At 39.6% G+C, this 21,932-nt stretch overlaps 1 protein-coding gene across 6 annotated transcripts in view; it reads right to left on the reverse strand.

The window, feature by feature from the left end:
- The window catches only part of PPP1R12B (protein phosphatase 1 regulatory subunit 12B), a 105,081-nt gene that overhangs the window by 29,242 nt on the left and 53,907 nt on the right, over positions 1–21,932 (reverse strand). For 5 of the 6 annotated variants that reach the window (XM_081194674.1, XM_081194673.1, XM_081194677.1 and 2 more), the window contains 2 exons: positions 21,744–21,856; positions 20,958–20,999 (listed from right to left, as the gene is read on the reverse strand). In XM_081194674.1, the coding sequence (XP_081050800.1) occupies positions 20,958–20,999; positions 21,744–21,856 (155 nt within the window). Of the gene's footprint in view, positions 1–7,264; positions 7,427–20,957; positions 21,000–21,743; positions 21,857–21,932 lie in introns of those variants that run through there. The other variant, XM_081194678.1, reaches the window with a different exon arrangement.

The following is a 21,932-nucleotide window of genomic DNA, read 5'->3' on the forward strand; positions in this document are numbered from 1 at the left end:
AGTGCTTCTTGTACTTTCTTGAGCTTTTCTAGCAAATGGTATCATAACTGATGTAGTTTACATTATGCTACATGTATTTTTAGGTCAATAAGGTACCACTGTTATATTCCGAGTCTGTTCACCCAGTTAACAGCCACAGAATGAGAATGGGGATACACATTATATTGGAAGCAATCCAGTGAGGATTGATCGCCTGTCATCTGGACAGGTATCTTATTTAAGCTGCCGCTCTTTATTCAGTAAGCAATAGGTGAACACTAAGCCTGCTTCTCTGCTCCTGGACCAGAAAATCTATTTTGTCGCAGTGAGATTTCACTGCTTACACATGAACTTTGGCAACCCAGAGAACACTGGCTCTGTTGCTTCATTGATGGCTTAGATCCTTAGGGTGATCCCTCTTCTCTGCCCTCAGAACAATTTTACACCCTTTTGACTCACTGAAAAGTTACCAAAGGTGGTCTTTTGGAAGGTACAAAAATACTTGCCAACTTGGTTCATGGTTTCAACTGAGCTGTCTTCTTCCATTTCTCACAGAAAAGTTTTAAGTCATGTTGAAAAGTAACTTAATGACTCACTTCAAGCAATTATTTCCAGATAACTTCCTGAAGCTCCAAAACAAAAGCAAATGTATTTTCAGGCCTGTTCTCCCCTCCTGCTTATGTGTGTAACATCCACTGATGTGCCACGTGCCTATAACCCAACAAGCTTGTTCTTGACCAAGTAGCTGAACCACCTCTTATAAAATTATCATGTTCAAAACTGGCTGAAACATAGAGCAGTTTTTCTACAATAGACTTTCATCCCAGCTCAAAACTTAACCAACAGCAGCTAAGATGAGGTGGAAACTTTAGGGAAGGATGGTCTTTGTCCATAAAAGCCATGTCATTATAGTAATCTCCCAGACCATGAATTGTCTTGTTTTAGGCAAGAAGAATGCTATTTTACTTAAGACTGATTTATAGGCTATGAATTATATTCACAAAAGCTGAAAAGAAGAGTTTAAATATGCATGAATGGAGAAGATTTTTATTTGATGCCAATGTTAAAAAACAGGTGGCATAACTTGGCATTAAATCTTCATGGAACTTTTCTGTCTCTCCGCAGCAGAAAGGGTTACAGGATGCAACTGTACTCTACTATTAGTACAATAAGGACTGCATACCTTGTTCCATGAACAATTACTGCACTCCCTGTTCTCTTTTGAACTCCATCTTCTGTTCTCTTTTAAACTCCATCTTTGAAGGGTAAAAACTTAACTACTATTTACTAGTCTGAGCACAGTGATGCCCATTCTGACAAAGATTACTGGGCACGACAAGCAGTCATTTTATGTTAGCTGTGCTGTGAAAAACTGGAGATTTGACAGAGGACTTAGAAGCCAAGGTACTGGACAGCCAAGGTCACCCAATGTATTGCTCAAACCCAGCCAGTGTTCTCAGTTGTTAGCACAAGGATCTCCAATCCTATCCATGTGATTAATAACCCAGGGTAACTGAGCAACCTTTGAATAACCCCAATATGTCTAACACAAAGCATGATTTTTCAGGAGCTATAAATCAATGGATTTAACAGAAAAATCCCTGGTTGTTTTGGTTTGGTTTTGCTAGAACATAAAGGATTAGTTGTTATGAATGGCAGTTTCACCATCTAGTTGAAGAGCTTATGGTATTCACAACAGAAACAGAACTTGTTTAATTTGAAGCAAGTTCTGTAATTCTAACTGGCATCTACATCTGACTAGCACATGGTTCCAATACAGTACTCAAATAGGACTGAAACACTGTAGTATTAAAAGGCTTGATTATTTCTGTCTTTTGCCTCAGTTTCCCCAGCTGCCTCTTCAAGGTCTGTGCAGCTGCACTTCATTAGCATCAAACCTAAAGATAGACAACGCTACACACAATATCAAGATGAACTTTATTTAACTTCAGAAAAGGTCAGAATTCAGAAACCTACCCACTTGACCACTTTAAAGAAAAATGCTGTTGAGCAAACATTCCACCCGACAATAAAATCTAAAGCTCTCCAGAAAGACAGTATCAAGAGGAAATAAAATGCAGGCATTCACAGAAGATGCAGGGCCTCTCTTCAGTTCATCATGAGAAGGGTTATAAGGCTGTACCTTCTTTTATCCCACCCACTGGAATATACCTTTTTATTACAGAAGAATGAAATACACTTATATTTCCTGGAAGGTGGTTCAAATCTAATGAGGATGGCCACTATACTGCTGTAGTGCAACATTTTAGTCATTGTATGCTCTCTCACGTTGGTTCTTTGGGGACACAAGTTCAAAAGCCATTCTCTGCCAGGCTGGGAGTCTAGGTTCATTGATTTCAATAAGTCTACTATGAATATACCACATTTTAAGTAAGTGCCCACAGCTCAGAGCCAAGATAGAGCCATGTACACCATGAGATCCAGGCCCTCTGCTATACAGTGCTGGCAGCTGGAAATTGCCTCCTGAACTAAAGGCAGATTGCTGTTGACACTAGAGAAGCATTCCTTCAAGTCTGGTTCAATTTGCCATGAGATGCACAGAAAAAGGAAGTGTCAGTCAATGGAGCCTAGTTTCCCTATGCACTCAGCACCTATCTGGTTAGTCTTTATTACTTCTTTATGATACACACAAAAAATGAAAAACAAAAAAGGGATAACTGATGTGTAAAAGCACTTCAAACAAAACTCAGCTTTACAACTGGCAGTCCTAAAAGCTGGCTATTCATTAACGCTTCTTACTGAGCTTCAGGCCTCCAGCAGTGTAGGATACTGGAAATGTGTGCCAGATTTATTTAGTGGCTGTCTTGAATGTTAACAGTTGTTCTGTAGCTCAGTGCAGAACTTTGATGTTAAGTCTCTGAAGGTCCAGGTCTGGCTTATGTCAAGTCAATTATAGTTGTAGAATTGTTCCCTTAAAATGACTTAAAGGGGGGGGGGACCCATAAGTAAAAATGAGTTCTGCATTATCTATTACTAAGAACTGAATGGATGGGCCATACTAGTAGAAAAGGAATTGTCTTGGAGCCATGTTGCACAGGGCAAAGAGCAACAAAGGAAACAAAGTCTTCAATGCAATGTTATTTAATAAAAATAGTTTTGGTAGAATGTCAGGGTATACAATTGATTAATCAAAATCTGAAATACCTTATTTGATAACTGGCCATTTTGTTGGTGTACAGGGTTTTAACTTACTTAGGTATTTTGGATATTTCTCAAATGATTATATTGAATCTGAATAGGTTCATGAAGGAGGTTTTCAGTGATTTGGAACAATGGGCAACACAATGGGGTAAGATTAATATGCTTACGATTAATATATTGTCATGAATAATATATACAGATGTGCAATATCCTGTCCTTTTACAAAAGCCTGACAGTCAGATTTTCAAAATACCTTGTTGTTCCCATTATAAGTATTAAAACATTAGTATTTCATCCCACTAGATAGTTATCTCTACATCTACATGTAGATCTACATCTAAGATTTGAATCTGGGTATTCTAGTGCCAAAATCATATCCAAATATTTTGAGCAGCTGGGACCCTATAATCCAGATGGAGAAAACTTGTTGCCCTCATAATGTTCATAGAATCACAGAATCATAGAACTGTAGACTTGAAAGGGACCCTGAGGATCATCTAGTCCAACCCCCTGCAATGCAGGGATATGTAGCTGTCCCATACAGGGATTGAGCCTGCAACCTTAGCATTATCAGTACCACGCTCTAACTGAGCTATTCAGGCAGGCAGGATGACTCCAGTTCCTATCAGGCTCAGACAGCATGGTCAATGATCAGGGATGACAGAAGATAAAAGTCCAACAACATCCAAGGGCCACAGGATTCCTATGGCTACACCTGAACATATTTAGTATAGATGTAAACCTCAGGTGGATACCATCTGAAAGGCTCGTGTCAACTTAAATTCAATGTAAGATTCATCTACCGATGGTCACTGTACAGTATCTGAAATGTGAATAATAGTAGTAGTTTACTATTATTAATATTAGTTGTATTTTAGAATTATTAACCTATTTAGTACAAAGATAAGCTGCTCAAATAAGCCATTTTCAGCGCTCTATACATGCACCAAATTTCTGCCTTCTAACCAGTCCCTCAAACTGTTTTTTAAATTTTAAAGTTCAAATAGGAGGCATGGGAATCAGTAGAGGCAAATAGAGGAGACATAGAGAGGAGGCAAAAACATGCATATGCATTGGTATCATTTCCTCTCTAAAATATTTTCCTTTAGAAGCATTTTTGGATTGTGGAATATTTAGAGACACACTTCTGTTTTTGCAGTGGGGCAACCTTCTGCAAGGGAAACTTAAAAGAGGGTGTCGTTGTTCACCCCTCTGCATCCTTACAAGAGTGTTTCAGGGTTTAAAAAGTACAGTAAGATTTTACTTTTACTTTTGCAGGGAGGCAACTAAGAACAAATTTGGCACCTTGGTAGTTAACTAAGTTAACAATCTGATCTCCCACTGCCATGGCATATCATTTGTGAGAAAACAACTTTAATCCTGTTGATGCAATTTGTCAATTAGAGTTTTATTCTCTTCCTAATAATGTATTATATGAGTACACGTATAAGATAATGAATTCAAGCATTCATGCCCACTCTGTATGGTCAAACTATCCTTTTTGCTAGCTTCTCTTCCCAGCCAACTGTCACCTCCCTACAATTCAGATCTTCAAGGCTCATGATTTAATATCTAGTCTTTCAATCATGGAGTGGAAAATGGAACTAAATGCCCTGCAGTCCATTATGCTGCTGAAAGAAAATACTATACGTACACCAGCTCTACATAGTCAGAGAAAGCAGGTGCACTGCAAAGAAACACTAGCAGAGCAAAGTGTCAAGATTCATTTGAAGCAAACAAGTCAAACCACGGGGAAAGACCAGCAAAAGGAAAATCAGTGTGGCGGCTCAATTAGCTCTAGAAGAACCTTCCTACACATCTCCTAATACGGCAGTCAGAGCATGAGGAAAACCTGTTTTTCCCTTTCTGTATACTTTACCCTGCTGCATGAACAGCAATAACTTCATGCAAACGCCAACTGTCTGAGAGACTGACTCACATGCAGAGAGCTAAAAAGAATGCTGGAAGTTGTACGAAGACTGAATCACCTTAGAATATACATGCAATTGATTTCTATTACACGTTTATTTTGTGAAGATGCAAAGTTATCTCAACGGGCATACTAATTACCTAAGTGAACAAGCTTCGGTCCCACATACAAAAAAAAAGGCCTTTCATGGGTCTTTCATTTTCGAAATGAACTAGTGCTTGTATAAGACAAAACTAGTGAAAGGTGTGTAGGTGATGGAAGCCTGATTAACTTGTTTACTGTTTCAGTACAACAAGAGTTCTCCAGAGTATGAAGGAGTGATTTAATTGCTTAACAATAGATCCTAATAAGTTTAATTGACAGATGAGGAAAATTGCCCAATTAAGCAATCAAGTGTACAGAAAGGAGCCTCTCTCTTTATATGGCGCCTTTACATGCCTGTCGCCCAGTGTTTCTCAAACTGGGATTGCAGAAAAGGGATGAGTGAGGTCACAAATCCCTTCCCGACACCTAAAGAGCCACAAAGGAGAACAAAAGTGAGAGTGGGGAAGCTGGATGAGAGATGTGAAGCACAGCAAAAGTGGGTTCAAGTGAAGAAGTAGTGCAAGAGATGGGAAAGCTAAGCAGGTATCCCCGTGGATGATAAATAAAATAGAAGATCTTTGCTTAGCCATTAATACATGAGCCCCTGACATAAGGAATAGCACTAGGAAAGGTGCATTAGAACCTTAAACAAAATCTTTAAAGTTGCCATTGACCCCATAGTTTCTCAGGAAGTTAATCTCTAACCAAAATTACGGTACCTTAAATGTTCTTTGTGACTCCAAATGCATGAAAATGCTATGCAATTACTTATACATTTTTCTCAAAATGATCCACTTACACATCAAGTATTAAGACACGCATCGTAAAATAGGTATTCAGCATTATGTTTAGTTACAGCTAAGATGTACTGCAGAGCTGTTACTAAATTTAAATATGTAGCTACTTCCCAGTTTTCTTCTTTGGCAGCACGGTAAGTTACAATCATAAGAGCATCTAACAGGCTTTTATGTTGTGGTAAATACCAAGATAATTTTCAGTGTACCAGTTCACAATTAATTGTCTGCCACTAATAATGCAGACTCACTAAAGTCAGCTTGCTTTAAAATCAAAGTGAAATCTAAACAAGGAATAGAGACAAGGGGAAATTCACCAGTTTCTCTGGCTCATTATTCAGGTAGCAAATGAATTCCCATAAATGCTAACCCAGTTCCCTACACTTTGCTGACTGCTGATATGTAAAGAAACGTCTGGAATTTTTGATAGCACATATTCATTGCAGCTGCTTTAGATTATTATATCATCTTCCTACTATTTCTCACCTACTATACGATACAGTAGTGTTAATATCAGACTTGCATTTGTATGAAGTCTCTGCTGGTCATGGCAACACAAGTATGAAATGTTTCTATGTGCCATTAAGTAATCGGAAATGGCAAGAATGTTCAAATTGACTCATGCTACTTTTTTATTTTAAAAAAAAGAAATAAGAGTGATTCAGGAAAACTCACAAAGAATTTGTGTTCAGAAGATTTTAATACTTTCTTACAAACAGGAACTCTTGACACTTAAAATAATGCCAGCTAGAACTATGGATATCTCAACTTCATCAGTATCTCTCACAAAAAGGCTATTTTCTGGACCTTTAAAGTACTACATGTCATAATATTCCATCAGCCCTTTACAGATAAGACAGATGTCCAAACTTCAAAATGCTAGCAAATATTGTGAAATATAAGAAGCACACAGCAGTTTAACAAGCTGTTCAGGTTTTGCCTCATTTTCATTTCAAAGCCGATGCCCTCCCAGTAAAAATATTCAGCAAATGCAGTTCCTGTTGACTGTGAAGAGATAGGAAGCAAATTCAAGTGATTTACTTATAATCCCTGAATCAGTAACTATAGCAAGATGAGAAGACCCTGCATAACTATACTGTTGAAGGCTCCTTCTACAGAAAAGCTTTGCCAAGGCTTTATTTCACACGGACACCTTCAGAAGAGAAACGAATCACACAGAAAGACTCAAGTGGGGAAAGGCACAAGGAATCTGTGAACATAATCAGCCCTTAGCAAGTTACAATATAACACAGAAATGAAAAGCTCTTTGCTTACTCTGAGTGTCTTTGCAATCGGGGAAGGAGACGATGGGGGAGAATCAGACTGAGACTTTCTGTTTCGAGTAAACTCCTTACTCCTGGTATACAAGGACGACATGGTCCATTCAGGGTGGAGGCAAGGCAACAGGTCACCTCTCAGTAGCAACAAGATCCAACTCTTCACCTCTGTCTCACTATGTGCAGCTGGGTGGTGCCTTCTAAAGCAAGAAGAAACTAGTTTGACAATTATAGTATTTTAGCCAGTGTTCAAAGTTACAAGTTTCTAGGCACCAGGCTGACGACTGCAGAAACAAATGTCACAGTGGGCTGTTCTCCATAATGCTTTAATCATGACAAGACAGACCCCCAGGAGCTTCTGCAGAGGACAGTGCTAGAGCATGTCACTGTCAGGTCTGAAACCTGCCTTCAGGTCTTCCAAAAGATTTTCTGCTATTCAGAGCTTTCACACAGCAAAGCCAGACTATTTCCAAACAACCGATGATGGCACGAAATCCGGTAACAAAATTGGCAAAAGCCTAAAGATTACTAGTTTATCCAGCTAGGAAGACGCCTTAGCAGAAAAGTTTTTTAAATCCACAGCCTTGTCGAGGCAGATCTCTGTTGCTGGAGCAGGGCTGCATCATTAGGGAGAAAGTACAAATAAGGAACAAATGCTGCTACAGAAAGGGGCAGTCCAGATGAAACTGTGTTTTGTTCCATGCTCCAAGTTAGGAACGCCTTCACACACTTCTATCTACCCTCCCCTCTTGCTATTTTCTGACATTCCAAATCCTTACTTGCTCAGTGAGGAATGCTGGAGGGAGGCCAAAGGCATAGATTCACTTTCAACTTGGGATTTGGGCTGCTACTTGTAGGAGAAAGAAAGCTGAACGTTCCTCAAGCCCAGATGGCTTCGAAGTATGAGGTCAGAGCACAATTCAGTCAGCTTGCTTGCAAGGTCTAAGTTCCAGCCACTAGTTTTTCTAGCATGTTGGATGATTTAGGGCTTCTTCTTTAACAAGGTGGTTTTCTTTTGTTTTTCACATTTTATGCCACTGCCAGGCAGTCAAAATTTGTGGAGAAGAAAGTTAAAAATCTCTTAAAAGTTTGAATTCTAAGTAAAAATGAACATGTTGCTAGATAGGTGTGCCCAAGCAAACTCTAATTTCCTTTTAACTCTATCATACATTGGGTTCACTTGTGCTGAATGTATAGCTAGTATTACCTGATGGTAACAAGTACACTGAAAGCTAATTAGTACAAGCTGTAAAGCTAATGCTAAATTGGTTTGGGTGTGATACATTTTGTATCTCATACACAATCTATGCACTATTCTTTGGGATTCCAACAGCATTCAAAAGCAAACCTAAAATAAAGTTTGCCTTTAGCAAATTAGCATTCAAGAATACCAGCGATAATTATTTAATTCTCAGAACACTTGAACAATCTCCAAGTCAAAATACAATTGAGAACGAGAAAATATCACTTAGCATTATAATGACTGTGCTTAACAAATATTCATACAGGTACTTAACTGGGAAAATATGCAAGAGGGATGTTGGCTAACAATGATAACTTACTGTGTATTCTTCCGAGTATAAATGCCTGGCTCTGCGTTACAGAATTATGTAAAATCTAATTTATGTGATTAGTTAAGGGACTGAAATTTAGGTTCAAGTTCAAGTTCCACAGTAAGGTAGTGTTAGGAATAAATATGTTTAGGCAAAACCTTTTATTACACTGCAGCTGAAGGAGGTGTGTGTGAAAAGAGTAATCAGATAACTGATAAGATTTAGTTTTGCCAAACCTGATTAAGAAACTAGTAGAGCAACTATCATATTCAAGTACAATTTCTACGAATTAGCAAGTCAGCTGAAGATACAAAAGGGAACAGCAGATGCTTTAAATCCTATTTTCTTAGGCAAAGCTTCTTGCAATGAGTTAGAATATAAGAATAAGCACACACATTACTTTTAGCCTCTTATACATATGAAGCAACTCTTTGCTGCCAATATGCCTATTTGCATAATTGGCCCATATCTCAAAACAACCTTAATTCATGTTTTTAAATATCTTGCACTTCTGCTTTTTCTTCCATGATTGCTTGTGTTCCCAAGCAAAATTATTCAAGTAGCCTACCTCATGACAAGAGAGGTCGTATCAGAATACAAAAGAACTTGAAGGTAGCCCAGCTTGACATCAAAGTGGAGTTAAGGATCTCCAAATTCCACACACCACTTCTTTTTTTCTAACATTATGTCAATATACCAAGAACAATGGAGTGATTCATAATCAGCAGTGGCTAGACTCTGCTAGAAAGAGCTGGGGCGGGGTAGGGGGGAGGAGAGCTGTGTGTTTAAAGACAAAGTACAGCTAATAGATAGCATAATTTAGAACACACTGAACCTTTAATGTCAGTGTTCAGTTTTAGGCTGCTGCATGTTGTCAATTAAAGTCCAAACCTTTTGAGCAGTTGATATTTTAAACAGAAAGGAACTGAAAACAATGTAGACAAAAGGAACTGAAATCAGTCTAGAGCTTCTTAAACTTTGTGAAATCAGTATCACCCATAAAACTTACTAGACCATCCTTCTCACTAATTTCACTGGTTACAACCCAACTACTACAAACCTAAACCTTTCCCCAATGTATCAGCCTACCCATAGTTATGAACTGTTGACTGCTACTCTTCCACAGTAGCAGCTTTACCACCACTTGAAGTAACCGAGCCAACAACACTCACAATTCCATGTGCTTCCTTTCAGTGATCCGAGTAGGAATGCCAAATCACTAGGAGGAACATCAACATTGTGACTGTGTATAATCTTATTACTAATAAGGCCTCAAACACTGGTTATGTCTCATTCACCAGTCCCAGTGCCCAAGCCTACAGAAGGTACTTCCTGCAAACTTCAATAGCCACACATTAGTCCTGTAAGAACATAATATGGGTGGCATAACTTAGACAGAAGACATGAAGCTTTTAAAAAGTGGATTCATCAGAGGCATTGCTAAATTATTATTATAACCCACTTTTTGACAAGAGTCCTCAAAGAAGAGCCCAACTGAAGACGGCAAGCTATCTGAAACTTGCCTTGAATTAACTTAGAGCTGCTTTAAGGTCTTCTGGGGGGAAAGATCCGACTATATTTTATAATATCTGAGAGGCTCAGAAAGATTACTTCCAGAAAGATTCCATCTGCAATTGCATCAGAACCTGGAGGGGAGGGCGGGAAACAAAATCCCTTTCCTTTTCTATAACTTGTTACTCACCTCTGCCGCTGCTTAAAAAGACGAGAGGGGCGTGTGCTGGGAATCACAGAATGGTGGGGAGGGCAGAACAGATAGGCATGTAGAGCTAGGAATTTTAATCCGAGCCAGTGAAAAATTTCATCAGGGCTCTTCTATCATGACAAGGTCATATTAAAGTACCTATGGTGGGCTTTTAGATGATCCCACAGCTGCACTCAGAAACTTCACCAGCATCCCTGCTCACAACATTTATGAACTATAACAGGAGCAGGCATGTGATAGATTTTTGCCACCCCTCGTTCCTCTCATGATCCCCCCCCCCCAGAATAGTTGTGTCTTATATTACCAGTGGGAGAAAGGGGCAAGGAAGACTGCTTATAATTCTGCTTTTAAACTATTAAGTCAAGAAGCCTAAACCATGTGTATAAGATTTGTTAATGCTGGTTATTCCACCTGACAATCTTAATCATTTTCTTCTTGATGTCCAAAGTGTCAGCTAAACTAACTATGGGATATGAGCTACCTCACACTCACAACTTCCTTCCCCATAGCTTTAAAATAGGTAAAGGTAAAGGGACCCCTGACCATTAGGTCCAGTCATGACTGACTCTGGGGTTGCAACGCTCATCTCGCTTTATTGGCCGAGGGAGCTAGCGTACAGCTTCCGGGTCATGTGGCCAGAATGACTAAGCCACTTCTGGCGAACCAGAGCAGCACACGGAAATGCTGTTTACCTTCCCGCCGGAGCGGTACCCATTTCTCTACTTGCACTGATGTGCTTTTGAACTGCTAGGTTGGCAGGAGCAGGGACCGAGCAACGGGAGCTCACCCCGTCACAGGGATTTGAACTGCTGACCTTCTGATCCGCAAGTCCTAGGCTCTGTGGTTTAACCCACAGCGCCACCCGCGTCCCACAGCTTTAAAATACATCATCCTAAAAAAGCATATTCCCCATTGTCTGTTTCCAATGCAATAACTCTCTAACTCTCTAGCTGATTCCCTTCATTCTAGTGCCCATCTAGCCAGCTGGAAGGGTGGAGTGCAAGTAATAAATTATTATTATTATTATTATTATTATTATTATTATTATTATTATTATTATTATTATTATTAGCATCTCTATTAAAATTTAACATGGAAGGTGGTAGATTTAGTAACAAAGTCTTTCTATTCTGTTTTCTCTCCCCATTACCTAAACAATCTACATGCTTGCATACTGTGTTATGTACTAGATTAGTTATGTGCTAGATCCTTATAGCCTCTGGGTTGTGAATATATAACCCTTCCCCTCTAATTCTATGGGGTTATTTTCATCTCTTTGTAATCTCTTTCCCTGAATCTGAACTTTCAGTTCAGAGCTATAGCTTAAATTTAGAGAGTGCTCTTACTTATATTCCCCAAATGAAACACTGGTTCTTCTCTGGGATCCATGCAGGATAATTGAAGTTAAAATAGCTTATGTACCACACTTCAGGGGTCACCAACACACCACTTACAGGCACCAGTGTGCCAGCCTACACCTCCTACGGTACTCACAACAGGTCTCAAGAAATATCCCGTAAAAATTCACAATGCACCAGACTCCTGCTCAGTTTATCTTTGCACTGGCTTGATGTCAGCTACACTGAACAAGCCCCTTTAAACATGCCCGCATTTCATTAGACACCATGATCAATACCACCCATTCTGAACAGAGGAAAGGTAAAAAGGGCATCTCTCTGTGAGTGTAATGGTAGCTGATGTAGTCTCTTCTCCACTGATTTGCTATGGGGAGCCTGCCTGACCATCTTGTGGCGCTTTCTATCTCTCTTTTTCTTTTAGATGGGACAGTCATTATGTGCTCTAATTCTGGTAAGCAGCTTTTTCAAAATTCTATGGCACTTTATCAAAATTCCAAGTATGCCCACTGGCCCCCAAAAGTTGGCAACCCTGTTATTGTTCATCACATGGTACTACAAGGTATTCCACACTATGTAGATTGTGTAAGAGTTTCAGAATGCTATCCTATACGCAAGCATTTCAAGTCAATACAGAGAAAGTACTTTTAGTATTGCTTCTTACTTTTAAATAAAATGATAGTAAAGTGCTAGATAGCCCTGTGCAAATATTTCATCAAATCTCAGACTGCCTCAATCACAGGAAAACCCTTATGACAAGAAACATTGCATGATCTGAACTGACTTGTTCCTATACTTAGGCCTCAGCTAGAACAAAGGTCAGCGACATGCATTTTGATTACAAATGCAAACAACACTGTCAAAATATTTGGTAGTTTTCACAAAATGTAACTACTTATTTTAAAAACATTTTGTGGCAGAAGTTCAGGGATGAATGTGGATGTTTAGGCAGCTCAGACGGCACCATTCATTCAAAAAGGGAGGCTATCAGCAGGCTTGTGGGGGAATTCCAAAGAGGGCGGAGCATGCTCAGTGGCCACAAAATGATGGCCGGCTGATGGAGGGAAGAAAAAACAGGAAATAAAGGAAGCAGGAGAATGGAATGGAGTACTGCATTCTGAAAGAGGTCGTGGCTGATTGGAACCCTCAACAGGATCACTCCACAGTGCAGTACTATGTGGCAGGTCCCACATGTAATCTATCGTTCTGCTTTACTGTTATAAGCACAAACCTGATTATGACAGGGATAATGTCTTTGATTCTAATGTATGACGGCAAGCTCATGTCCTGTAAGAGAGACTGTAAAACATTTTTTGGAGGGGGAATTGGCACTAGGCTGAGATATAAACATGACGAAAAACACTGCAGTGATTTCCCATAAAAGGAAGACAAGCAAAGCCCTTTGCCTGCAATGTACTGACTGCTGATTTTTTGCCATGTAGTAGGTTCTCAAGTCCTGGAAATAAAGGGATTAGAGTAGAAGATCCCACATAGCAATTAAATACAGAAGAATCCAGCTGTAATTCAGAGATCTTTCTTGATCAGCTACTATACAATAAATCATTAAAAGTAATCTCCCTCATCGTTGTTGAATAAAGTACCGGGTCCAAAAGTTCATATGGCCTGCTATAAAGCCAGCTGATCTTCCATATCTAAAAGATAGCCTCAGACCATAGTTCTTGCTCAGTTCATCTATAAAGCTGGTAAGAAAGAAGAAGCAAAAGATGGTAACCCAGAGAACATATTCTCATTCATCTCCAATAAAATCCCTAACTTGGGCGCATGCAGAAGTTTGATCATACTTAAAGACGGCAACTTTTAGAAACAGCCAGTTTCTTTTAAATGTGAGTGGCTAAAGAGGGACAGAATGTGCATGTACTAAAAACAGTAATCTGTTTATAGAAATGACTAGCAAAGTGGATACATCCCACAATTTCCTAGGCTTGAGGTCAAGAAATAGATTCTACAGAGGGCCAGCACATTACTGCACCCCCACCCCCAAGTTATACACATATATAGCAAATTATAGTAAAAAATGACCACTTTATGGGGGGGACGGGGACTAAAGTCCATGACTATAAAGCATTGGTATACTGTGAGGAGATTCACCTAAAAACAAATCTACTAAAACAAAAGAACCAAGAACAAAGTAAAGAAAAAAGAGTAAATTTTACAGTATTCATTACTTCAGAAAGAACGAGAATACAAAGCAGGTGCTTCCTATAAGTCAAATACCAGAACACACCATGTTGTTTTAGTAAGAGGGATATGCTTTCCTCTAGTTCCAGAACTGCTTTCTGAAAAATAACCATCACTTAAACATAGGCAGAATATAAGGTTCTAATTTATAAGCATGTAAACCACTGACATCACTAAGAATGCCATCCTATGCAGTCTTATGAGGAAGAATGTCACAGTGAATACAGTGGGACTTTGCAGACCAAAAAGCATGCACAGAATTGGGTGTAATTTACAGTAGTCCAGATAAATAGGAGTCAGCATTAAATCCAAACATCACTATTGCAAACAACTTCAAGCAGGCTGTGGCAGCAAGAAAACCAGATGTGACATCCAGCAATGTGGACTAACCTTTTTTTTTACAGGTTTTTCCCCTCCAAAAATGAAGGGGAAATGTGTGTGCGTCCTATGGGGCGAATGCAGGCTTTCACTGAAGCCTGGAGAGCGAGAGGGGTCGGTGTGCACCGACCCCTCTCGCTCTCCAGGCTTCAGGAAGCTATCCGCAAGCCTGGGGAGCCCGGCGGGAGTTCCCGCCGGGCTCCCTAGGCTTGCAGATAGCAGCCCGCATCCCGAAGCCTGGGGCGCGTTGAGCAGCGTGCCCTGGGCTTCGGGCAGCTCTCCGCAAGCCTTGGGAGCCCGGCGGAAGTTCCTGCCGGGCTCCCAAGGCTTGCGGATAACAGCCCGTTCTGGGGGCTGGGGTCGGAGGAAGCTCGGGCTTCCCCCGCCCCAGCCCCGTTCCTGGGGGGGAAATATTTTTCCCCCTTTATATACCCACCCCCCAAAACTAGGTGCACCCTATGGGCCGGTGCACCCTATAGGGCGAAAAATATGGCATGTTATGAATTTGGTGCTTTGCAAGCCAACTGGGCTGAAATCCCTGCCAATCCATTCATGATGCTGTAGTCTTTACTAAAAGTAGTTGCATCACCACACTGTATTATTGGGGCCTGAAAGACAATAAGAGGAGTCTTGGTAGAATGTCCACATGGTAGTCTGAATTCAGTAATCAGTACAAGATTGTCGGATTCATGATGGCACTTTGTAGCTATTCTAAACCATATACGTGGACTGGTATATAATAATAATAATATGGTAATAATTTATTTTTTGTACCTAGCCCATCTGACTGGGTTGCCCCAGCAACTCTGGGTGGCTTCCAAAATGATATTCAGAAACAGAACAACAGCAACAACACAACAGAACATCACACATTAAAAGCGTCCTGATACAGGGCTTCCTTCAGATGTCCACGGAAGGTCATATAATTATTTATCTCTTTAACATCTTTTAGCATTCCACAGGGTGGGCATGACTACTGAGAAGGTACTGCAACATCCTCTGGTACAGGTTGCAATTCCTACACATTAGTTCTGGAACAGCAGGCTGGATGTGTGGGCAGGTATGTATGTAAATTATTTGACTCTCATGAGTTAGGGATGAAATGTGCCTAATACTAATTAATGTCTATTGTATTAAAATCCTGAAAAGCAACCAAACTCCCAACAACTTCCTAATGATCAACTGATTCATACTTAATAGAGAGACAGCTGCTGTTGATAGTTATTTCCATTCTCAGTAGGGCAGCTCATACCACACCTGCATTTTCTCTTTTACAAGAAGAGCTGTGCTATTCTATAAAACTTCACACACTTCCACTTCACTGCAGTGCTAATGAAAAGGAGTGAACTTTCATACCATTCAATTGATAGACTTGTTTCATTGCATACTTTATTTTACGGGTATATGCTCAACATATTGCATATACCTGGTCTGTGTCACTGAGCCTTTGGAGGATAAATAAGATGGAGGTGGTATCTTCCACCTTTGACCTCCAAGTTAACTAGTACAACATCAACATATATTTGAGCTCTGGGGAAATATCACAATGGTCTAGAAGCATTCCCTTTCCAGGCTTCCCATCAGGTTGGATACTGCTTTTAAGGGTTTGTGCCTGGTGTTGGACACTAGGGACAAAGTGGGACTGTTGTTGGGGTGCGGCCCACCCTGCTGCCCAATAGTCTACACCAGGCATCCCCAACCTGTGGCCCTCCAGATGTTTTGGCCTACAACTCCCATGATCCCTAGCTAACAGGACCAGTGGTCAGGGATGGTGGTTATTGTAGTCTAAAACATCTGGAGGTCCAAAGGTTGGGAATGCCTGGTCCACACAAAAGAGAGGAATGACTATATTCAAAGCAAGCCAACATTCAACTCTGAAATACTGTAATTTAGAAATCATAGGTTTCATTCACAGGAAGTTTCTAAAGACATTATGGTCTCATGATTTCTACTTTTCAAAAAGAAATATGAAAAGAAACATTTCATCAGTAGGCTTAGCCTAATTTCATTATTTCCCTTAAAATTAAAATAAATGGATAAATGATTTCCCTCTCATTTGCAGTTAATTTTCCCCAAGACATACAAAGCTACTCGGGACAGACTTAAGTAGCCTTGTTTACAGCAGACAAACCACTCCACCGTAGACTTGCAGCTACTGAACACTTTGAAATGCTTTGCTCGGTACTGGCCATCATCCAAGAACATAGACTGGGCTACAGAGGCTATTAGTCTGACACAGTACATCAGGTTGAATGTCTGAGGTAGAGAAGGCTCGCCCAACTTCCACAAATTATGTTCGGAAACATTAACTGAACTATCTTTTTTCTGTTTCCCATCCATCATTTGGACTTCAATTCGCATCCAACTGTAATGAGCTGGATAGGAAAGGGTTCAGCAACAGCAATTCTAAGTTTAAATTATAATTTATTCACAGGCAGCAATGAAGACCAACATAACCTTACTTTATATGACATACTTTTAGACTTGTGTGCAATTTTTACAATAACATTCTGCCCCGAAATGATAGGTGTCTTTAAACAGAACTAGCCAGGTGCCACTTAGCTTTATTTTGGCTTTAAAGTTCAGCAATTTTAAGTTCAGCATAAGGAGGATTGCAAAATAGCATGGAAAACTTACTTCCTACAACTATGAGTGAGCATAAGCTTGAACAAAATATGGGAACGTACTCAGATACACACATATGAAATAATAGTGTAAAGAAAAAAAAGATCCCATATATCAGAATTCTAATTTACTGTGCTCCTCATATTCTGGTTGATCACGAGTCCTAAATTACACTTAAATACATAAATAGCTTTCAGTTTAGGACTGCTATAGATCAGCGACTTCAATGAATTTTCTGTCATTTTTTCCTCACTTCTTACTAGTCTGCCAACTGTGTTTCCTGCAGGGGAAACAGGTCTACAATCCACCTCTGAGCACAGGGATCTTTATTAGAAAGCTAGTAAATCAAAGGTATGTCCCCACCATTTTTCATAATTAAATGTTTTATCTTATCATAATCTAAAAATTGCCTTTTCTCCCACACTGCACATAAGCCAGGATGAAAGCTTTCCAAGTGCTATACAGCCTCTCTGCTAGGAAATAAAATAACATGAAAAATGCCCTTCTAGGCAGTGCTCTCTGGATTCCCAAAAAAGGAATTGTGCATCACAACTGTTCTATTTACAAAAATAGTTAAAAGCACAACATGTTACTGTTCACTATTTGTTGCTCTTCCATATTAGTCTGCTAGAGGCTCACCTAACATTACTACCAAGCAAACTCCATTGCTTCAAAGGAACTTGTAGCAGTGTCTGACTGGGGCATACCTCACCATATTAGGTAGTCCGATCCCAGAAAACAAAAAGCTACTGCAGGCACACATAAAAGACTTTGCTCTTGGAGAACACCATGACAGTAAAGCAGAGAAATGAATGGAAGATTTTATGGAAGGTCTGTAGGAGTAGCAGTGTGATGGGGCGGGGGGGGGGGGACTTTCCGCTAAACTGTTAAGTGCATGATGAGAACAGAAGGTGTAGCACCTTTGTAACAAAGCAAGTGTTAAATATACAAGAGATCAGCACAAGCCTGCAACTCACCTTTAAAGCTGAAATATTAGCATAGATATTTCACTGAATTCTCAAAAAGAACTAGAAAAACACCAACAAATTTAAGATCGTGAATTTGAACCAATCAGGTGATCAGCAACTCACGCCACAGGACAGGTGAATTCCAACTACATAATTTCCAAACACATCCAGTTTCAGTTTGTATTCCTAGCATGTTCTTTACTGCAAGTACAGGAAACATGTAACCCTCCATAGACTGCTTGCCTCCCTCTCCCATCAGTCCATGTTAGCATGGCTAATGGTCAGGAATGCTGGGAGCTGGAGTTCAACAACATTTGGGGGATGAACCCATCCCTGCTTTAGCAGATGGATGCTCTACAATTTTTATGTCACCTGTTGCAACCACAGAATTATAAACTGGATTGTATCAAGCATTGCACAAGCAGAAGTTCACATGTACAACTTTTCCACATTTTTGAAACAAGCTGTTACAGATTTACATTTTTAGTGTGTTTACCTTTAATAGATTAAGTTAGATTTACTTTTCATAACAGCCTCATAGTAGCATTTTTTTACACACACACAAACCACCCTCAAATCAAGCCAGCTTCTGTGCTAGTACTTAGCTTTCTGTCCATCTGGCAGGTTCTAACAGTACATATAATTCCATGTGAGGTTCACACAAGATCAACATCTGGCCAAATTATTACAGTTAGAGGAAAAAATTCAAAATGAGTCCCAACCAAAAAAAAAATATGATTTCAGCAAGACTACCCAACTGTTGTTTATTTATCTCACTTCTAACATCAAATATCTTTGAAAAGCTTATTTGAAGGAAGAAATGCTGCACTATTATTTGTTTTAAGAGAAGCAATTTTCAGTCCAAATTTATTAAGAATCCCAATTCCTCTTACTGGAAGTTCTTACATAAAGTTATTAGTTTCTCACTTCATACTTTGATAGCTGCAGAACATGCTCCCTCTAGTGGCAATTCTGCTATGTGATTTGGTCATTCAGTGATGTCCTAAATCATTAAATCATATCAAAATCATTTTTGGCAGAGCCAGCAGTACTTATGAAAACATGACATCAGATAACTTTCCAAAAGTGCCCCTGCATTTCATCCTAATACATTTGCACTGCTTTGATACTATTCCCTGCAGCATCTTCCATGTCCTTTGCCCTGACAGTCTCATTGTGCCCATCCTTCCATTTAATGTGGTTGGCTGCAGCAGCCTATGAGATTTTTGTCAATGATGTCATGATGGTCTGATGAAACACCATCATGGATGTTCATGAACAAAACCATGTGTGACTATAGCCAAATGGATTAATGGCAGTCTGGGCAGATGAAGCCAAGAACCATAAGCATGACTAAGTGATCTTGCAACACAAAAGAGCACAGATAATTTTTATCAGTTCCAACTTTGAAACTGTCCTCTCACTAAACATAACAGGTACAACTAAAGTGAGAGTAATGTGAAGTACTACACATAAATTGATATAAATACCTTGACTATTACACTTATGAAGCTCTGCATTATTCTAAAACGGTAAAGGTACCCCTGACTGTTAGGTCCAGTCATGGACGACTTTGGGGTTGTGGCGCTCATCTCACTTTACTGGCCGAGGGAGCCCGCGTTTGTCTCTTCCGCAGACAGTTTCTGGGTCATGTGGCCATCATGACTAAGCTGCTTCTGGCGAACCAGAGCAGTGCATGGAAATGCCGTTTACCTTCCTGCCGGAGCGGTAACTATTTATCTACTTGCACTTTGACATGCTTTCGAACTGCTAGGTGGGCAGGACCAGGGACCGAGCAATGGGAGCTCACCCCATCGCGGAGATTCGAACCACTGACCTTCTGATCAGCAAGCCCTAGGCTCTGTGGTTTAGACCACAGCACCACCTGCGTCCCTGTGCATTTTTCTAGAGATTGATTATATAACAAAACAAAAAAATCATGATCTGAGACAGCAACTCTGCTGAATCATTCTCTCTCTCTCAAGGAGCAAAAATACATCTTTGCAGTCCTTTCCAATGTTATCATCTTCCATTTTAGCCAAATATTTAACATCAACTATCAATTCATACTTTTCCTTCAACTGCAACATTTGCTTAAACCTGTTACCTAGGTGAGCAATTGTTTCATCTACCATAACATTAAATAATGCTGTGCAAAATTTAGCTGTAGGATCAAGAATGAGGTCATCTGTTCTTTTGCCTAGGGAAAGTTTGCATTTCTTTCTCACATGTTGCTCAGGGAATGTTATCTCCACTACTGATGTGGATGGGCCTGCCTTAAGTGGAGAATGGCCCTCTGCCAGTGATTTTGTAGAAAAGAGCATGCTTGCCTATAATGCTGCTGAAAGAAAGCATAATGAGACTGACAGACTATAAAAGAAGCAGGCAGAATTTTGTACAATAATTTGAGGACACCTAAATTCTATCAAAGGGGGGAAAGTTACAGCCATCTTGGGATTTCCCTTATTAGTAAGTAGGGCAGGCACAAAGCTTCACTTTTTCCAAACTGGAATTTGGATTATGACACAACCAGTCAGTCTCCAAAGCATTTCAGATCAAGTCTTGTATATTTCTGAAGCACTGAATTGTGGTTCAAACCTAACTTGGTGGTCAATGCGCACCTCGAATTTTAGCACAAACCTAAGTACCTTTTCGCTTGCTTTTGACACACTGAACACACTGAAAAATATCCTACAGTCCAATGAACAAGAAAAAGAGCTACAGAATTATATTACTTTAAAGTAATGATAATGCAACAAGAAGAGAATACTAGGCCTATTGCTAGATTCAGGTACAAACTCCAGAAAAACATTTCAAAGCGCACTTTCACGTACATATTCTCAAAATGCAAATGAACTGAGAACTATCCTGTGGCCAAAGATTCATAAGAATGAACAAATACACATATATGCTTTAGATTGTTCACTTACCCTGTCCTCTTTCACTTCTTCAGTACCATCCATCTCATCATCCTAGGAAATCAAAAGGAGGGGAAAAGAAATAATACCATGAACATTTCAAATGAAGCACTGGTTTCCTATATATTTGTAGTAAGAAAGGTTTAGGTAGCAAGACACAATACTTTAAGATATCTATCTATACAAAATATCTTAACAGAAAGTAGAAGACTATACAGTTTGGAAGCTTCTAATAATTAATCCTTGAAACCATGCACCACCATATAAATTACTGCTTCAGTCAAACAGAACAGAAAAACAGTGAGTTTCATCATCATGGGATGCAATCATGTTCCCTAAAAGTAACTTGCTTTTTAGAAAAGAAAGAAATAAAGTATTTGAAAAATATTACAAGCAGGGTCAATTCAGATATTGACAGTGCCTTCACACCACAGTAAACTATGGTTAGCGCATGAGTTACAGCAAACCTTCAGGTTCATGAGCAGCCTCATGCAACTGGAGGGCATTTGTTGAAGGTCACTTTCATTTTTAAAGAATGTATGCCATTTTGTGTGCTTTATGTACTGTACTGAACTGATCTGAGCATTAAAATATTTACCAGAACAAGAGCTGGGAGTCTGAGGGCCAGGACAGTGATTGCTGACTCATTTACATTTTAAATAGCATTGAAACAGTATTCTCATTTTCACAGATGGATCTTGCACTTCCAGTTTAGATTTTGCCTCCCTAGCAATTGGTATGTGCAACTTGGTTAATTTTTCATCCGCCTTCAATTCCACCAGGAATGTCATTACTTACATCCTTTGTAAAGAAAGAGATCCCTGTGCCTCTTCGTCTCTCTTTCGGCCGCCTCCTCTCTCTAACCGACTGCTTGTTTGAAGTTCTGTCATCCAAATCCTGATCTTCATATTCTGTCCAAAGAAATATAGTTTTAGCTATAAATAGCCTGGTAAATTGATTTACCAATACCATGGAAACATTTTCAAA

Source organism: Podarcis bocagei (genome assembly GCF_964188305.1).
Source record: "Podarcis bocagei genome assembly, chromosome: 5".
Classification (NCBI taxonomy): domain Eukaryota; kingdom Metazoa; phylum Chordata; class Lepidosauria; order Squamata; family Lacertidae; genus Podarcis; species Podarcis bocagei.